Below are 16,636 nucleotides of genomic sequence, written 5' to 3'. Positions count from 1 at the left end.
TTTAAAAATAGATTGTATCGTTACAAGATTCCCAAACGTCCGGTGAACTGCTTCTATTGGGTATCTTGTTTATAGTGTCATGACTTGACATCGACGATATCAAGACATAAAATTCAAGGTCAAATCTTTCTAGTTATTAAACACGTTTCTCATCATTCTCAGAATTCATATCTCTTTTCTATGGGCTCAGCGAAAGGCTTGAAAACTTACAACGCCAAAAGTCGGAGTTCGATGACTGCCGTAGCTCCAAAACTGATAATAGCCCATTATACAGATTTGAGCAAATATACGTAAATAAACAATACTTTCTGTAACCCCAATACACCCACCCACCCACCGACGGTTCATCGAGAGTTATAACGTTAACATTTGGGATTCAATCCGTGCAGTGGATATAGAGAAAACAGTTCATCATGTATCAATGTGTTTATTAGTAATTAAAGGTTAGATAACTTTTTTAACTTCAATTATTTACTTCATTTCGGGCAAAAAAAAATGTATCAAAAATTCTGAGAAATAATTAATACTTGTTAATTAGGTGTTTAAGTGAAAACAAACTCACCAGTTTTTACTAGTAGTACTGATCCGACCATCCAGTATATAATGCTACGGTACATTTTGTGCTTGGTCATGGTTTGTAGCAACCACGTGGTTATTCTTGTCATATACGAAGATCCAAAAGTGGCTCCAGGAAGATGTCCTGTTCTCAGTGTTTTAAGACACTTGTTATAAAAAGTCTGTACAACAAAAGGAGAGATTATATTATAAATATATATATATTAATAACTTTAACAACAGGAAACTCGTTTGTTGACGGAGACAGTGAAACGCAGGCTTGGCATGCTAGTCAGGCCGGTTGTTTCTTGTGAATGGGTCGTAAGTCGACTCCTGTACTGCAAATACTCTTACCTTGAATCGGGCAGAAACGGACCAGGTGAGGACATGTGTACGTGAACGTGCCCGCAAGGATACTGTGTGAATTTACCTGGTTCACTCAAACCCTAATACCATCCGCCCGCACTAGCTCTGCTCAGTCAAGCGCTTTTCCTGAACAAGCAACGCCTATTCTCGTCATTCAAATGCCGCGTGCGGGCGGGTCTCCTACACGGGCAACTCGTTAAATTTTGTAGTGTTCTCTTCTTAAGGAAAAATGCCCGCATCTAGAAAGATAGAAACGATATAAGATGTAACACTGTATAGGATATATTGTGCTTCAACTCATGTATGTTTAGCCATTTAAAACCGTTTAAACAGGTGTGAAAAATGTTGAAAACCGACACTTACATTTATGAGTTCATTTTATTACGGACAATAACAACAACAACGAGAGGTTAAAAAAAAAAAAAAAGAAGTCTCTAAGTAGTCCCCCTGATGAGTCAGCAGTACTTTTACGGAGTTAGAACGTAAAATCCAAGGTTTGATTCCCCGCATGAACAGAGTGCAGATAGTCCATTGTGTAGCTTTCTAAATCAAACGGGCTAAAGTTAAGAGTAGGATGTAGAAAGACAGAATTGGTGGGCAGAAGGTATTGGTAATATAAAGAGGTAAAGTAATCTGAAAAGCAGATAAAAACTTGAAAGAGTAGGTTGCAGTTTTGGCAAGTCCCATTCATCGGCCACGTCAAATACGGATACTCGAAACTGGTTCAAGTGATGTAGGGGTTACAGTCTCCCACACACACACCCATTTCCTCACAGTTCTTCTTCCCCAGAAGGAATATTCAAAGAATGTGACGTCATCAAAGTCTTCCCCCTTACTCATATCAAACCAGGCTAACAGGTTATAGACAAGGTGAACAATTTCTGACGTAAACAAAGTATGTTCATAATTTCATTACGAGTGTGTAACGTTTGTGTAAAAGAAGGGTTGTCTGTTCGGAATGTATTTCCCAATAAAAACCATAAAAACATGCTTACAATTTAGTCCATGTAGACGACATTTTAATAAGAATTACTCATAGGTCGAGAGCGAGAGGAAAAAATTGTGGTTTCTAGTGATTACGTGTATCACTTTGTAACCGTTAAATCGGTAATAACTTTATAAAATAATGACAATTGTAACTGCTATTAATTTACTACCGACGTGCACTTCTGATACGCATATACTGTTTTTTATCCAACCTAAATATCTTAAAAAGAAAGAAAAACAGTTTAAACTGAAATCAGAATAAAAAACGAATAAAACAAATCGTAACCGCATCAACTTTTGTAAAGTTTTTATTTGTTTTAGCGCCAAATTACACAATGGATTATCTGTACCGTGTGCGCTGGAGGAGTACTAGTATCCGAACTATTTGTTTTTCTTTTGGTATTACATAAAATAACGGTTTAACTTTCGCGCAAAGCTACACGAGGGCCATCTGCGCTAGCTGTCCCAAATTTAGCGGTGTAAGACTAGAGGAAAGGCGGCTAGTTATCACCATCCACGCTAACTGACCCTAATTTAGCAGTGTAAGTCTAGAGGAGAGACAGCTAGTTATCACCACCCACCGTCAACTCTTGGACTACACTTTTACCAACGAATAGTAGGATTGACCGTTACATAATAACGCCCTCACGGCTGGAAGGACGAGCACGTTTGGTGTGATGGGGACTAGAACCCATGACCCTCGGATTACGAGTCGATTGCCTTAACCACCTGCCCATACCGGGCCCTAAAATAACTTAATAACCACTATTAATATTTTAAATCGTTCCTTTATTTATTTCAGATACTTTAAAAAAATGCAATAATACACCGTATAACGTAAGAACTAGAATGGCCGGGCGTGGCCCAGTGAAGTCGAGGTTCGAGCGTTCGCATTCCATTGTCGCTCCGATCCGTAATTTCAAGTCACGAGTGAGATAAAAGAGCGACTGTCAATAGAGCAGCCGAAGAAGTTGAGATGGGTTGGGGACGATGTCTGAAATGAACCTAAATAAATGGGAAGATACCTAACAGGAATGATGATAACTCTTATCACTCTTTTAATGCTCATGCGATTTGAAAGTTTAATACTTAAACAGAGAACACATAAAACCAAATTGTAAAAGATACGCACGTGTATATATTTCATTTTTCTTCAGAAACTATAATACATGATTCTTATTGAAACTACTGTCATATTTCCATGAAACTATTTTTGTAAAATCCAACATTTTCGTTTCCAAAAGTGTGAGAATAAAATGAAAACCACGTGATTAATTTTTGTCCTCCACAAGTGGTCCAACAACAAGCTTCAGGAATTATATAAGGGTTTGACATCTTTGGTGGATACAGCGAAGATATTCTATAGCTTAGCTTTGACTTAGAACGAAAACAAACGAATTTTTTTTTTATTAACGAAAGGAGTTTGAAGGAACAAAAATATTTAATGTTAACATACCACACTACAGTATAAATATTAACAAAAAGTCAGAACCCCGAATGACTCTCGACTTTACGAGTGAAAATGTATCAAGACCTCACAAAAATACGAAATACCATTCATTCAGACAAGTAAACTATAGGTGTGGGTGTGTTTGGTCCGGACTCTGTTCAAATGTTGTGTTGTGGTCACGGTTCATTGATGTACGCTACGTGACTCTTGTTAAGGCTCACACGCGCAGAATCTGAACAAGTCACGAGACAATACATCGCTCGCTACCTTATCTTCTATTCACTTGCCACACAACTTGAGACAATTATAAATCACGTGTGTAAAACCACACCTGTTTAATGATCTAAAGTGGAACCTTGACCACTTGCTTTAAAGATATTTCTTTCGTGCAAAGGTACATAATGGGTTTTCTGCACTTTGTCCACCGCTGGGAATCGAACCTCAAATTTTAGTTTTGAAGACTGATTATTATAGAAGACGGTATATCTCTCCGCTCGACTCGCAACCTGCGGGTCGCGGGTTCGAATCCTCCTCCTACTAAACATGCTTGCTCTTTCAATCGTGGGGGAGGTCACTCCTATTATACTTTGGTAAAAGTGTAGAACAAGAGGTGACGGTGTGTAGTGATGACTAGTTGCCTTTCTTCTAGTCTTTCACTGCTAAATTATGATAACGCTTAAATAGCATTGCATTAAATTAGAAACAAACAAACTCTCTGGGTACCAAAACATACTACAAAAATAAAGCCAGCGTTCCATTTTTTTCCTTTTTTTTTTTGTCTGCAAAAAGCTGCACAATATACGTAGATAATTAAACCAAACCTAAAATGTTAAATTTGACTAGTTAACTCAGTATAATAATGTCGTTAGTTTTACAGAGATGCCACAGTATCACACACATACATAGCTTTGTCTAAATTAATTGTGACTTCTATTAAAACACAGCAACGCACGAAATATCAGTGCCGTGGAATATTTAGTCTTAGAAAATGGAACGTAAACATAAGACTTGCGATGCTGTTTTATTTTCAAGTTTAAGAAGGAATAGTACATGGAAATTAATGAAACATCTTAAAGGTGGCCTCAGTCAATCGTGACTTTGTAAATAGATCTCTGAACAGTTGGGCGGAGTATAAACATTAGTGATATAAGAAGGTACACAGAAAAGTACCGAAGTATCCTACAGTGATAATACTTATCATGCTCACCACGTGGTATTGTATCTGTGTGAGTCACAACAGAAATTTTCCCGCGAGGTCATTGGTTAGCGAAGGCCATGACCTCACGTGTACTTTACTGCGGCACGAAAGGAAAATACTACTACTGCGGCAAGCCTAAAACAAAAGGGAAGAAAAGCGAAAATCGTGTACTCGTATGTAACTGTAACTCTTATAATTTCCTGTTACTAAAATATAGGGTAAAAAATATTCTGTTTGTACAAAATCGCATCTGGAAATTCTGTTGTTTTTTTTATTCTAAACATTCTTACAATATGAGTTCTGACTATAAACGTTCAAAATATGTCTGGATTTATCTAAGTTCTCAAATCTTTCGAACGTTTTTAACTGCTTCGTTTCTACTGTTGTTTTTCTTTCTTATTATCTTATAATACTCCTTCATGGCAACTGATTAACCTCAAGCCATTTGATTATCTTATAATACTCCTTCATGGCAACTGATTAACCTCCAGCCATTTTGATTATCTTATAATACTCCTTCATGGCAACTGATTAACCTCAAGCCATTTTGATTATCTTATAATACTCCTTCTTCATGGCAACTGATTGACCTCAAGCCATTTTGATTATCTTATAATACCCCTTCATGGCAACTGATTAACCTCAAGCCATTTTGATTATCTTATAATACTCCTTCTTCATGGCAACTGATTAACCTCAAGCCATTTTGATTATCTTATAATACTCCTTCTTCATGGCAACTGATTAACCTCAAGCCATTTGATTATCTTATAATACTCCTTCATGGCAACTGATTAACCTCAAGCCATTTTGATTATCTTATAATACTCCTTCATGGCAACTGATTAACCTCAAGCCATTTTGATTATCTTATAATACTCCTTCATGGCAACTGATTAACCTCGAGCCATTTTGATTATCTTATAATACTCCTTCATGGCAACTGATTGACCTCAAGCAATTTTGATTATCTTATAATACTCCTTCATGGCAACTGATTAACCTCAAGCCATTTTGATTATCTTATAATACTCCTTCTTCATGGCAACTGATTAACCTCAAGCCATTTTGATTATCTTATAATACTCCTTCATGGCAACTGATTAACCTCAAGCCATTTTGATTATCTTATAATACTCCTTCATGGCAACTGATTAACCTCAAGCCATTTTGATTATCTTATAATACTCCTTCATGGCAACTGATTAACCTCGAGCCATTTTGATTATCTTATAATACTCCTTCATGGCAACTGATTGACCTCAAGCCATTTTGATTATCTTATAATACTCCGTCATGGCAACTGATTAACCTCAAGCCATTTTAAATAATCTGAATATACTCCTTCTTCATGGCAACTGATTAACCTCAAGCCATTTGATTATCTTATAATACTCCTTCTTCATGGCAACTGATTAACCTCGAGCCATTTTGATTATCTTATAATACTCCCTCATGGCAACTGATTAACCTCCAGCCATTTTGATTATCTTATAATACTCCTTCATGGCAACTGATTAACCTCGAGCCATTTTGATTATCTTATAATACTCCTTCATGGCAACTGATTGATTTCAAGCCATTTTGATTATCTTATAATACTCCTTCATGGCAACTGATTAACCTCAAGCCATTTTGATTATCTTATAATACTCCTTCTTCATGGCAACTGATTAACCTCAAGCCATTTGATTATCTTATAATACTCCTTCTTCATGGCAACTGATTAACCTCGAGCCATTTTGATTATCTTATAATACTCCCTCATGGCAACTGATTAACCTCCAGCCATTTTGATTATCTTATAATACTCCTTCATGGCAACTGATTAACCTCCAGCCATTTTGATTATCTTATAATACTCCTTCATGGCAATTGATTAACCTCAAGCCATTTTGATTATCTTATAATACTCCTTCATGGCAACTGATTAACCTCCAGCCATTTTGATTATCTTATAATACTCCTTCATGGCAATTGATTAACCTCAAGTCATTTTGATTATCTTATAATACTCCTTCATGGCAACTGATTAACCTCCAGCCATTTTGATTATCTTATAATACTCCTTCATGGCAATTGATTAACCTCAAGCCATTTGATTATCTTATAATACTCCTTCTTCATGGCAACTGGTTAACCTCGAGCCATTTTGATTATTTTATAATACTCCCTCATGGCAACTGATTAACCTCCAGCCATTTTGATTATCTTATAATACTCCTTCATGGCAACTGATTAACCTCCAGCCATTTTGATTATCTTATAATACTCCTTCATGGCAATTGATTAACCTCAAGCCATTTTGATTATCTTATAATACTCCTTCATGGCAACTGATTAACCTGCAGCCATTTTGATTATCTTATAATACTCCTTCATGGCAATTGATTAACCTCAAGCCATTTTGATTATCTTATAATACTCCTTCATGGCAACTGATTAACCTCCAGCCATTTTGATTATCTTATAATACTCCTTCATGGCAATTGATTAACCTCAAGCCATTTGATTATCTTATAATACTCCTTCTTCATGGCAACTGATTAACCTCAAGCCATTTTGATTATCTTATAATACTCCTTCATGGCAACTGATTAACCTCCAGCCATTTTGATTATCTTATATAACTCCTTCATGGCAATTGATAAACCTCAAGCCATTTGATTATCTTATAATACTCCTTCTTCATGGCAACTGATTAACCTCGAGCCATTTTGATTATCTTATAATACTCCCTCATGGCAACTGATTAACCTCCAGCCATTTTGATTATCTTATAATACTCCTTCATGGCAACTGATTAACCTCCAGCCATTTTGATTATCTTATAATACTCCTTCATGGCAATTGATTAACCTCAAGCCATTTTGATTATCTTATAATACTCCTTCATGGCAACTGATTAACCTCCAGCCATTTTGATTATCTTATAATACTCCTTCATGGCAATTGATTAACCTCAAGCCATTTTGATTATCTTATAATACTCCTTCATGGCAACTGATTAACCTCCAGCCATTTTGATTATCTTATAATACTCCCTCATGGCAACTGATTAACCTCCAGCCATTTTGATTATCTTATAATACTCCTTCATGGCAACTGATTAACCTCCAGCCATTTTGATTATCTTATAATACTCCTTCATGGCAACTGATTAACCTCCAGCCATTTTGATTATCTTATAATACTCCTTCATGGCAATTGATTAACCTCAAGCCATTTTGATTATCTTATAATACTCCTTCATGGCAACTGATTAACCTCCAGCCATTTTGATTATCTTATAATACTCCTTCATGGCAATTGATTAACCTCAAGCTATTTTGATTATCTTATAATACTCCTTCATGGCAACTGATTAACCTCCAGCCATTTTGATTATCTTATAATACTCCCTCATGGCAACTGATTAACCTCCAGACATTTTGATTATCTTATAATACTCCCTCATGGCAACTGATTAACCTCCAGCCATTTTGATTATCTTATAATACTCCTTCATGGCAACTGATTAACCTCCAGCCATTTTGATTATCTTATAATACTTCTTCATGGCAATTGATTAACCTCCAGCCATTTTGATTATCTTATAATACTCCTTCATGGCAATTGATTAACCTCAAGCCATTTTGATTATCTTATAATACTCCTTCATGGCAACTGATTAACCTCGAGCCATTTTGAGTATCTTATAATACTCCTTCATGGCAACTGATTAACCTCCAGCCATTTTAATTATCTTATAATACTCCTTCATGGCAACTGATTGACCTCAAGCCATTTTGATTATCTTATAATACTGCTTCATGGCAATTGATTAACCTCAAGCCATTTTGATTATCTTATAATACTCCTTCATGGCAATTGATTAACCTCAAGCCATTTTGATTATCTTATAATACTCCTTCATGGCAATTGATTAACATTCAGCCATTTTGATTATCTTATAATACTCCCTCATGGCAACTGATTAACCTCCAGCCATTTTGATTATCTTATAATACTCCTTCATGGCAACTGATTAACCTCAAGCCATTTTGATTATCTTATAATACTCCTTCTTCATGGCAACTGATTAACCTCGAGCCATTTTATTATCTTATAATACTCCTTCATGGCAACTGATTAACCTCAAGCCATTTTGATTATCTTATAATACTCCTTCTTCATGGCAACTGATTAACCTCGAGCCATTTTGATTATCTTATAATACTCCCTCATGGCAACTGATTAACCTCAAGCCATTTTGATTATCTTATAATACTCCTTCATGGCAATTGATTAACCTCAAGCCATTTTGATTATCTTAATATACTCCTTCTTCATGGCAATTGATTAACCTCAAGCCATTTTGATTATCTTATAATACTCCTTCATGGCAATTGATTAACCTCAAGCCATTTTGATTATCTTATAATACTCCTTCATGGCAATTGATTAACCTCAAGCCATTTTGATTATCTTATAATACTCCTTCATGACAACTGATTAACCTCCAGCCATCTTGATTATCTTATAATACTCCTTCATGGCAATTGATTAACATTCAGCCATTTTGATTATCTTATAATACTCCCTCATGGCAACTGATTAACCTCCAGCCATTTTGATTATCTTATAATACTCCTTCATGGCAACTGATTAACCTCCAGCCATTTTGATTATTTTATAATACTCCTTCATGGCAACTGATTAACCTGAAGCCATTTTGATTATCTTATAATACTCCTTCTTCATGTCAACTGATTAACCTCGAGCCATTTTGATTATCTTATAATACTCCTTCATGGCAACTGATTAACCTCAAGCCATTTTGATTATCTTATAATACTCCTTCTTCATGGCAACTGATTAACCTCGAGCCATTTTGATTATCTTATAATACTCCTTCATGGCAACTGATTAACCTCAAGCCATTTTGATTATCTTATAATACTCCTTCTTCATGGCAACTGATTAACCTCGAGCCATTTTGATTATCTTATAATACTCCTTCATGGCAACTGATTAACCTCAAGCCATTTTGATTATCTTATAATACTCCTTCTTCATGGCAACTGATTAACCTCGAGCCATTTTAATTATCTTATAATACTCCCTCATGGCAACTGATTAACCTCAAGCCATTTTGATTATCTTATAATACTCCTTCATGGCAACTGATTAACCTCGAGCCATTTTGATTATCTTATAATACTCCCTCATGGCAACTGATTAACCTCCAGCCATTTTGATTATCTTATAATACTCCTTCATGGCAACTGATTAACCTCAAGCCATTTTGATTATCTTATAATACTCCTTCATGGCAACTGATTAACCTCGAGCCATTTTGATTATCTTATAATACTCCTTCATGGCAACTGGTTAACCTCCAGCCATTTTAATTATCTTATAATACTCCTTCATGGCAACTGATTGACCTCAAGCCATTTTGATTATCTTATAATACTCCTTCATGGCAATTGATTAACCTCAAGCCATTTTGATTATCTTATAATACTCCTTCATGGCAATTGATTAACCTCAAGCCATTTTGATTATCTTATAATACTCCTTCATGGCAACTGATTAACCTCCAGCCATCTTGATTATCTTATAATACTCCTTCATGGCAATTGATTAACATTCAGCCATTTTGATTATCTTATAATACTCCCTCATGGCAACTGATTAACCTCCAGCCATTTTGATTATCTTATAATACTCCTTCATGGCAACTGATTAACCTCCAGCCATTTTGATTATTTTATAATACTCCTTCATGGCAACTGATTAACCTCAAGCCATTTTGATTATCTTATAATACTCCTTCTTCATGGCAACTGATTAACCTCGAGCCATTTTGATTATCTTATAATACTCCTTCATGGCAACTGATTAACCTCAAGCCATTTTGATTATCTTATAATACTCCTTCTTCATGGCAACTGATTATCCTCGAGCCATTTTGATTATCTTATAATACTCCCTCATGGCAACTGATTAACCTCAAGCCATTTTGATTATCTTATAATACTCCTTCATGGCAATTGATTAACCTCAAGCCATTTTGATTATCTTAATATACTCCTTCTTCATGGCAATTGATTAACCTCAAGCCATTTTGATTATCTTATAATACTCCTTCATGGCAATTGATTAACCTCAAGCCATTTTGATTATCTTATAATACTCCTTCATGGCAATTGATTAACCTCAAGCCATTTTGATTATCTTATAATACTCCTTCATGGCAACTGATTAACCTCCAGCCATCTTGATTATCTTATAATACTCCTTCATGGCAATTGATTAACATTCAGCCATTTTGATTATCTTATAATACTCCCTCATGGCAACTGATTAACCTCGAGCCATTTTGATTATCTTATAATACTCCCTCATGGCAACTGATTAACCTCCAGCCATTTTGATTATCTTATAATACTCCTTCATGGCAACTGATTAACCTCCAGCCATTTTGATTATCTTATAATACTCCTTCATGGCAACTGATTAGCCTCAAGCCATTTTGATTATCTTATAATACTCCTTCTTCATGGCAACTGATTAAGCTCAAGCCATGTTGATTATCTTATAATACTCCTTCTTCATGGCAACTGATTAACCTCCAGCCATTTTGATTATCTTATAATACTCCTTCATGGCAACTGATTAACCTCCAGCCATTTTGATTATCTTATAATACTCCTTCATGGCAACTGATTAACATTCAGCTGTTTTGATTATCTTATAATACTCCTTCATGGCAACTGATTAACCTCAAGCCATTTTGATTAAATTCCATCTAATTTCTGTCTAGTCTATCACTGCATGGCAAGAGTTAGTGTTTGATAGTGTTAACTACCTGCATTCTGTCTAGTCTATCACTGCATGGCAAGAGTTGGTGTTTGATAGTGTTAACTACCTGCATTCTGTCTAGTCTATCACTGCATGGCAAGAGTTGGTGTTTGATAGTGTTAACTACCTGCATTCTGTCTAGTCTATCACTGCATGGCAAGAGTTAGTGTTTGATAGTGTTAACTACCTGCATTCTGTCTAGTCTATCACTGCATGGCAAGAGTTAGTGTTTGATAATGTTAACTACCTGCATTCTGTCTAGTCTATCACTGCATGGCAAGAGTTGGTGTTTGATAGTGTTAACTACCTGCATTCTGTCTAGTCTATCACTGCATGGCAAGACTTAGTGTTTGATAGTGTTAACTACCTGCATTCTGTCTAGTCTATCACTGCATGGCAAGAGTTAGTGTTTGATAGTGTTAACTACCTGCATTCTGTCTAGTCTATCACTGCATGGCAAGACTTAGTGTTTGATAGTGTTAACTACCTGCATTCTGTCTAGTCTATCACTGCATGGCAAGAGTTAGTGTTGTTTGATAGTGTTAACTACCTGCATTCTGTCTAGTCTATCACTGCATGGCAAGAGTTAGTGTTTGATAGTGTTAACTACCTGCATTCTGTCTAGTCTATCACTGCATGGCAAGAGTTAGTGTTTGATAGTGTTAACTACCTGCATTCTGTCTAGTCTATCACTGCATGGCAAGAGTTAGTGTTTGATAGTGTTAACTACCTGCATTCTGTCTAGTCTATCACTGCATGGCAAGAGTTAGTGTTTGATAGTGTTAACTACCTGCATTCTGTCTAGTCTATCACTGCATGGCAAGAGTTAGTGTTTGATAGTGTTAACTACCTGCATTCTGTCTAGTCTATCACTGCATGGCAAGAGTTAGTGTTTGATAGTGTTAACTACCTGCATTCTGTCTAGTCTATCACTGCATGGCAAGAGTTAGTGTTTGATAGTGTTAACTACCTGCATTCTGTCTAGTCTATCACTGCATGGCAAGAGTTAGTGTTTGATAGTGTTAACTACCTGCATTCTGTCTAGTCTATCACTGCATGGCAAGAGTTAGTGTTTGATAGTGTTAACTACCTGCATTCTGTCTAGTCTATCACTGCATGGCAAGAGTTAGTGTTTGATAGTGTTAACTACCTGCATTCTGTCTAGTCTATCACTGCATGGCAAGAGTTAGTGTTTGATAGTGTTAACTACCTGCATTCTGTCTAGTCTATCACTGCATGGCAAGAGTTAGTGTTTGATAGTGTTAACTACCTGCATTCTGTCTAGTCTATCACTGCATGGCAAGAGTTGGTGTTTGATAGTGTTAACTACCTGCATTCTGTCTAGTCTATCACTGCATGGCAAGAGTTGGTGTTTGATAGTGTTAACTACCTGCATTCTGTCTAGTCTATCACTGCATGGCAAGAGTTGGTGTTTGATAGTGTTAACTACCTGCATTCTGTCTAGTCTATCACTGCATGGCAAGAGTTGGTGTTTGATAGTGTTAACTACCTGCATTCTGTCTAGTCTATCACTGCATGGCAAGAGTTGGTGTTTGATAGTGTTAACTACCTGCATTCTGTCTAGTCTATCACTGCATGGCAAGAGTTGGTGTTTGATAGTGTTAACTACCTGCATTCTGTCTAGTCTATCACTGCATGGCAAGAGTTGGTGTTTGATAGTGTTAACTACCTGCATTCTGTCTAGTCTATCACTGCATGGCAAGAGTTAGTGTTTGATAGTGTTAACTACCTGCATTCTGTCTAGTCTATCACTGCATGGCAAGAGTTAGGTGTTTGATAGTGTTAACTACCTGCATTCTGTCTAGTCTATCACTGCATGGCAAGAGTTGGTGTTTGATAGTGTTAACTACCTGCATTCTGTCTAGTCTATCACTGCATGGCAAGAGTTGGTGTTTGATAGTGTTAACTACCTGCATTCTGTCTTCTATCACTGCATGGCAGTTGGTTATAGTGTTAACTACCTGCATTCTGTCTAGTCTATCACTGCATGGCAAGAGTTGGTGTTTGATAGTGTTAACTACCTGCATTCTGTCTAGTCTATCACTGCATGGCAAGAGTTGGTGTTTGATAGTGTTAACTACCTGCATTCTGTCTAGTCTATCACTGCATGGCAAGAGTTGGTGTTTGATAGTGTTAACTACCTGCATTCTGTCTAGTCTATCACTGCATGGCAAGAGTTGGTGTTTGATAGTGTTAACTACCTGCATTCTGTCTAGTCTATCACTGCATGGCAAGAGTTGGTGTTTGATAGTGTTAACTACCTTCTGCATTCTGTCTAGTCTATCACTGCATGGCAAGAGTTGGTGTTTGATAGTGTTAACTACCTGCATTCTGTCTAGTCTATCACTGCATGGCAAGAGTTGGTGTTTGATAGTGTTAACTACCTGCATTCTGTCTAGTCTATCACTGCATGGCAAGAGTTGGTGTTTGATAGTGTTAACTACCTGCATTCTGTCTAGTCTATCACTGCATGGCAAGAGTTGGTGTTTGATAGTGTTAACTACCTGCATTCTGTCTAGTCTATCACTGCATGGCAAGAGTTGGTGTTTGATAGTGTTAACTACCTGCATTCTGTCTAGTCTATCACTGCATGGCAAGAGTTGGTGTTTGATAGTGTTAACTACCTGCATTCTGTCTAGTCTATCACTGCATGGCAAGAGTTGGTGTTTGATAGTGTTAACTACCTGCATTCTGTCTAGTCTATCACTGCATGGCAAGAGTTGGTGTTTGATAGTGTTAACTACCTGCATTCTGTCTAGTCTATCACTGCATGGCAAGAGTTGGTGTTTGATAGTGTTAACTACCTGCATTCTGTCTAGTCTATCACTGCATGGCAAGAGTTGGTGTTTGATAGTGTTAACTACCTGCATTCTGTCTAGTCTATCACTGCATGGCAAGAGTTGGTGTTTGATAGTGTTAACTACCTGCATTCTGTCTAGTCTATCACTGCATGGCAAGAGTTGGTGTTTGATAGTGTTAACTACCTGCATTCTGTCTAGTCTATCACTGCATGGCAAGAGTTAGTGTTTGATAGTGTTAACTACCTGCATTCTGTCTAGTCTATCACTGCATGGCAAGAGTTGGTGTTTGATAGTGTTAACTACCTGCATTCTGTCTAGTCTATCACTGCATGGCAAGAGTTGGTGTTTGATAGTGTTAACTACCTGCATTCTGTCTAGTCTATCACTGCATGGCAAGAGTTGGTGTTTGATAGTGTTAACTACCTGCATTCTGTCTAGTCTATCACTGCATGGCAAGAGTTAGTGTTTGATAGTGTTAACTACCTGCATTCTGTCTAGTCTATCACTGCATGGCAAGAGTTAGTGTTTGATAGTGTTAACTACCTGCATTCTGTCTAGTCTATCACTGCATGGCAAGAGTTAGTGTTTGATAGTGTTAACTACCTGCATTCTGTCTAGTCTATCACTGCATGGCAAGAGTTAGTGTTTGATAGTGTTAACTACCTGCATTCTGTCTAGTCTATCACTGCATGGCAAGAGTTAGTGTTTGATAGTGTTAACTACCTGCATTCTGTCTAGTCTATCACTGCATGGCAAGAGTTAGTGTTTGATAGTGTTAACTACCTGCATTCTGTCTAGTCTATCACTGCATGGCAAGAGTTGGTGTTTGATAGTGTTAACTACCTGCATTCTGTCTAGTCTATCACTGCATGGCAAGAGTTGGTGTTTGATAGTGTTAACTACCTGCATTCTGTCTAGTCTATCACTGCATGGCAAGAGTTGGTGTTTGATAGTGTTAACTACCTGCATTCTGTCTAGTCTATCACTGCATGGCAAGAGTTGGTGTTTGATAGTGTTAACTACCTGCATTCTGTCTAGTCTATCACTGCATGGCAAGAGTTGGTGTTTGATAGTGTTAACTACCTGCATTCTGTCTAGTCTATCACTGCATGGCAAGAGTTGGTGTTTGATAGTGTTAACTACCTGCATTCTGTCTAGTCTATCACTGCATGGCAAGAGTTGGTGTTTGATAGTGTTAACTACCTGCATTCTGTCTAGTCTATCACTGCATGGCAAGAGTTGGTGTTTGATAGTGTTAACTACCTGCATTCTGTCTAGTCTATCACTGCATGGCAAGAGTTGGTGTTTGATAGTGTTAACTACCTGCATTCTGTCTAGTCTATCACTGCATGGCAAGAGTTGGTGTTTGATAGTGTTAACTACCTGCATTCTGTCTAGTCTATCACTGCATGGCAAGAGTTAGTGTTTGATAGTGTTAACTACCTGCATTCTGTCTAGTCTATCACTGCATGGCAAGAGTTGGTGTTTGATAGTGTTAACTACCTGCATTCTGTCTAGTCTATCACTGCATGGCAAGAGTTGGTGTTTGATAGTGTTAACTACCTGCATTCTGTCTAGTCTATCACTGCATGGCAAGAGTTGGTGTTTGATAGTGTTAACTACCTGCATTCTGTCTAGTCTATCACTGCATGGCAAGAGTTGGTGTTTGATAGTGTTAACTACCTGCATTCTGTCTAGTCTATCACTGCATGGCAAGAGTTGGTGTTTGATAGTGTTAACTACCTGCATTCTGTCTAGTCTATCACTGCATGGCAAGAGTTAGTGTTTGATAGTGTTAACTACCTGCATTCTGTCTAGTCTATCACTGCATGGCAAGAGTTAGTGTTTGATAGTGTTAACTACCTGCATTCTGTCTAGTCTATCACTGCATGGCAAGAGTTAGTGTTTGATAGTGTTAACTACCTGCATTCTGTCTAGTCTATCACTGCATGGCAAGAGTTAGTGTTTGATAGTGTTAACTACCTGCATTCTGTCTAGTCTATCACTGCATGGCAAGAGTTAGTGTTTGATAGTGTTAACTACCTGCATTCTGTCTAGTCTATCACTGCATGGCAAGAGTTAGTGTTTGATAGTGTTAACTACCTGCATTCTGTCTAGTCTATCACTGCATGGCAAGAGTTAGTGTTTGATAGTGTTAACTACCTGCATTCTGTCTAGTCTATCACTGCATGGCAAGAGTTAGTGTTTGATAGTGTTAACTACCTGCATTCTGTCTAGTCTATCACTGCATGGCAAGAGTTAGTGTTTGATAGTGTTAACTACCTGCATTCTGTCTAGTCTATCACTGCATGGCAAGAGTTAGTGTTTGATAGTGTTAACTACCTGCATTCTGTCTAGTCTATCACTGCATGGCAAGAGTTAGTGTTTGATAGTGTTAACTACCTGCAT

The 16,636-nt window shown here is 37.2% G+C and overlaps 1 protein-coding gene across 2 annotated transcripts in view; it reads right to left on the bottom strand.

The window, feature by feature from the left end:
* Positions 1-955, bottom strand: part of LOC143245154 (uncharacterized) — a 64,975-nt gene extending 64,020 nt beyond the window's left edge. For both annotated transcript variants that reach the window (XM_076491139.1, XM_076491140.1), the window contains exons 1-2: positions 910-955; positions 563-737 (exon numbers count right to left, since the gene is read on the bottom strand). In XM_076491139.1, the coding sequence (XP_076347254.1) occupies positions 563-665 (103 nt within the window). In that variant the 5' untranslated portion in view covers positions 666-737; positions 910-955. The remainder of the gene's footprint in view (positions 1-562; positions 738-909) is intronic.
* Positions 956-16,636: the final 15,681 nt, after the last annotated feature.

Source organism: Tachypleus tridentatus, chromosome 2, assembly GCF_004210375.1.
Source record: "Tachypleus tridentatus isolate NWPU-2018 chromosome 2, ASM421037v1, whole genome shotgun sequence".
Taxonomy (NCBI): Eukaryota; Metazoa; Arthropoda; class Merostomata; order Xiphosura; family Limulidae; genus Tachypleus; species Tachypleus tridentatus.
This window is presented reverse-complemented; position numbering and strand designations above follow the sequence as displayed.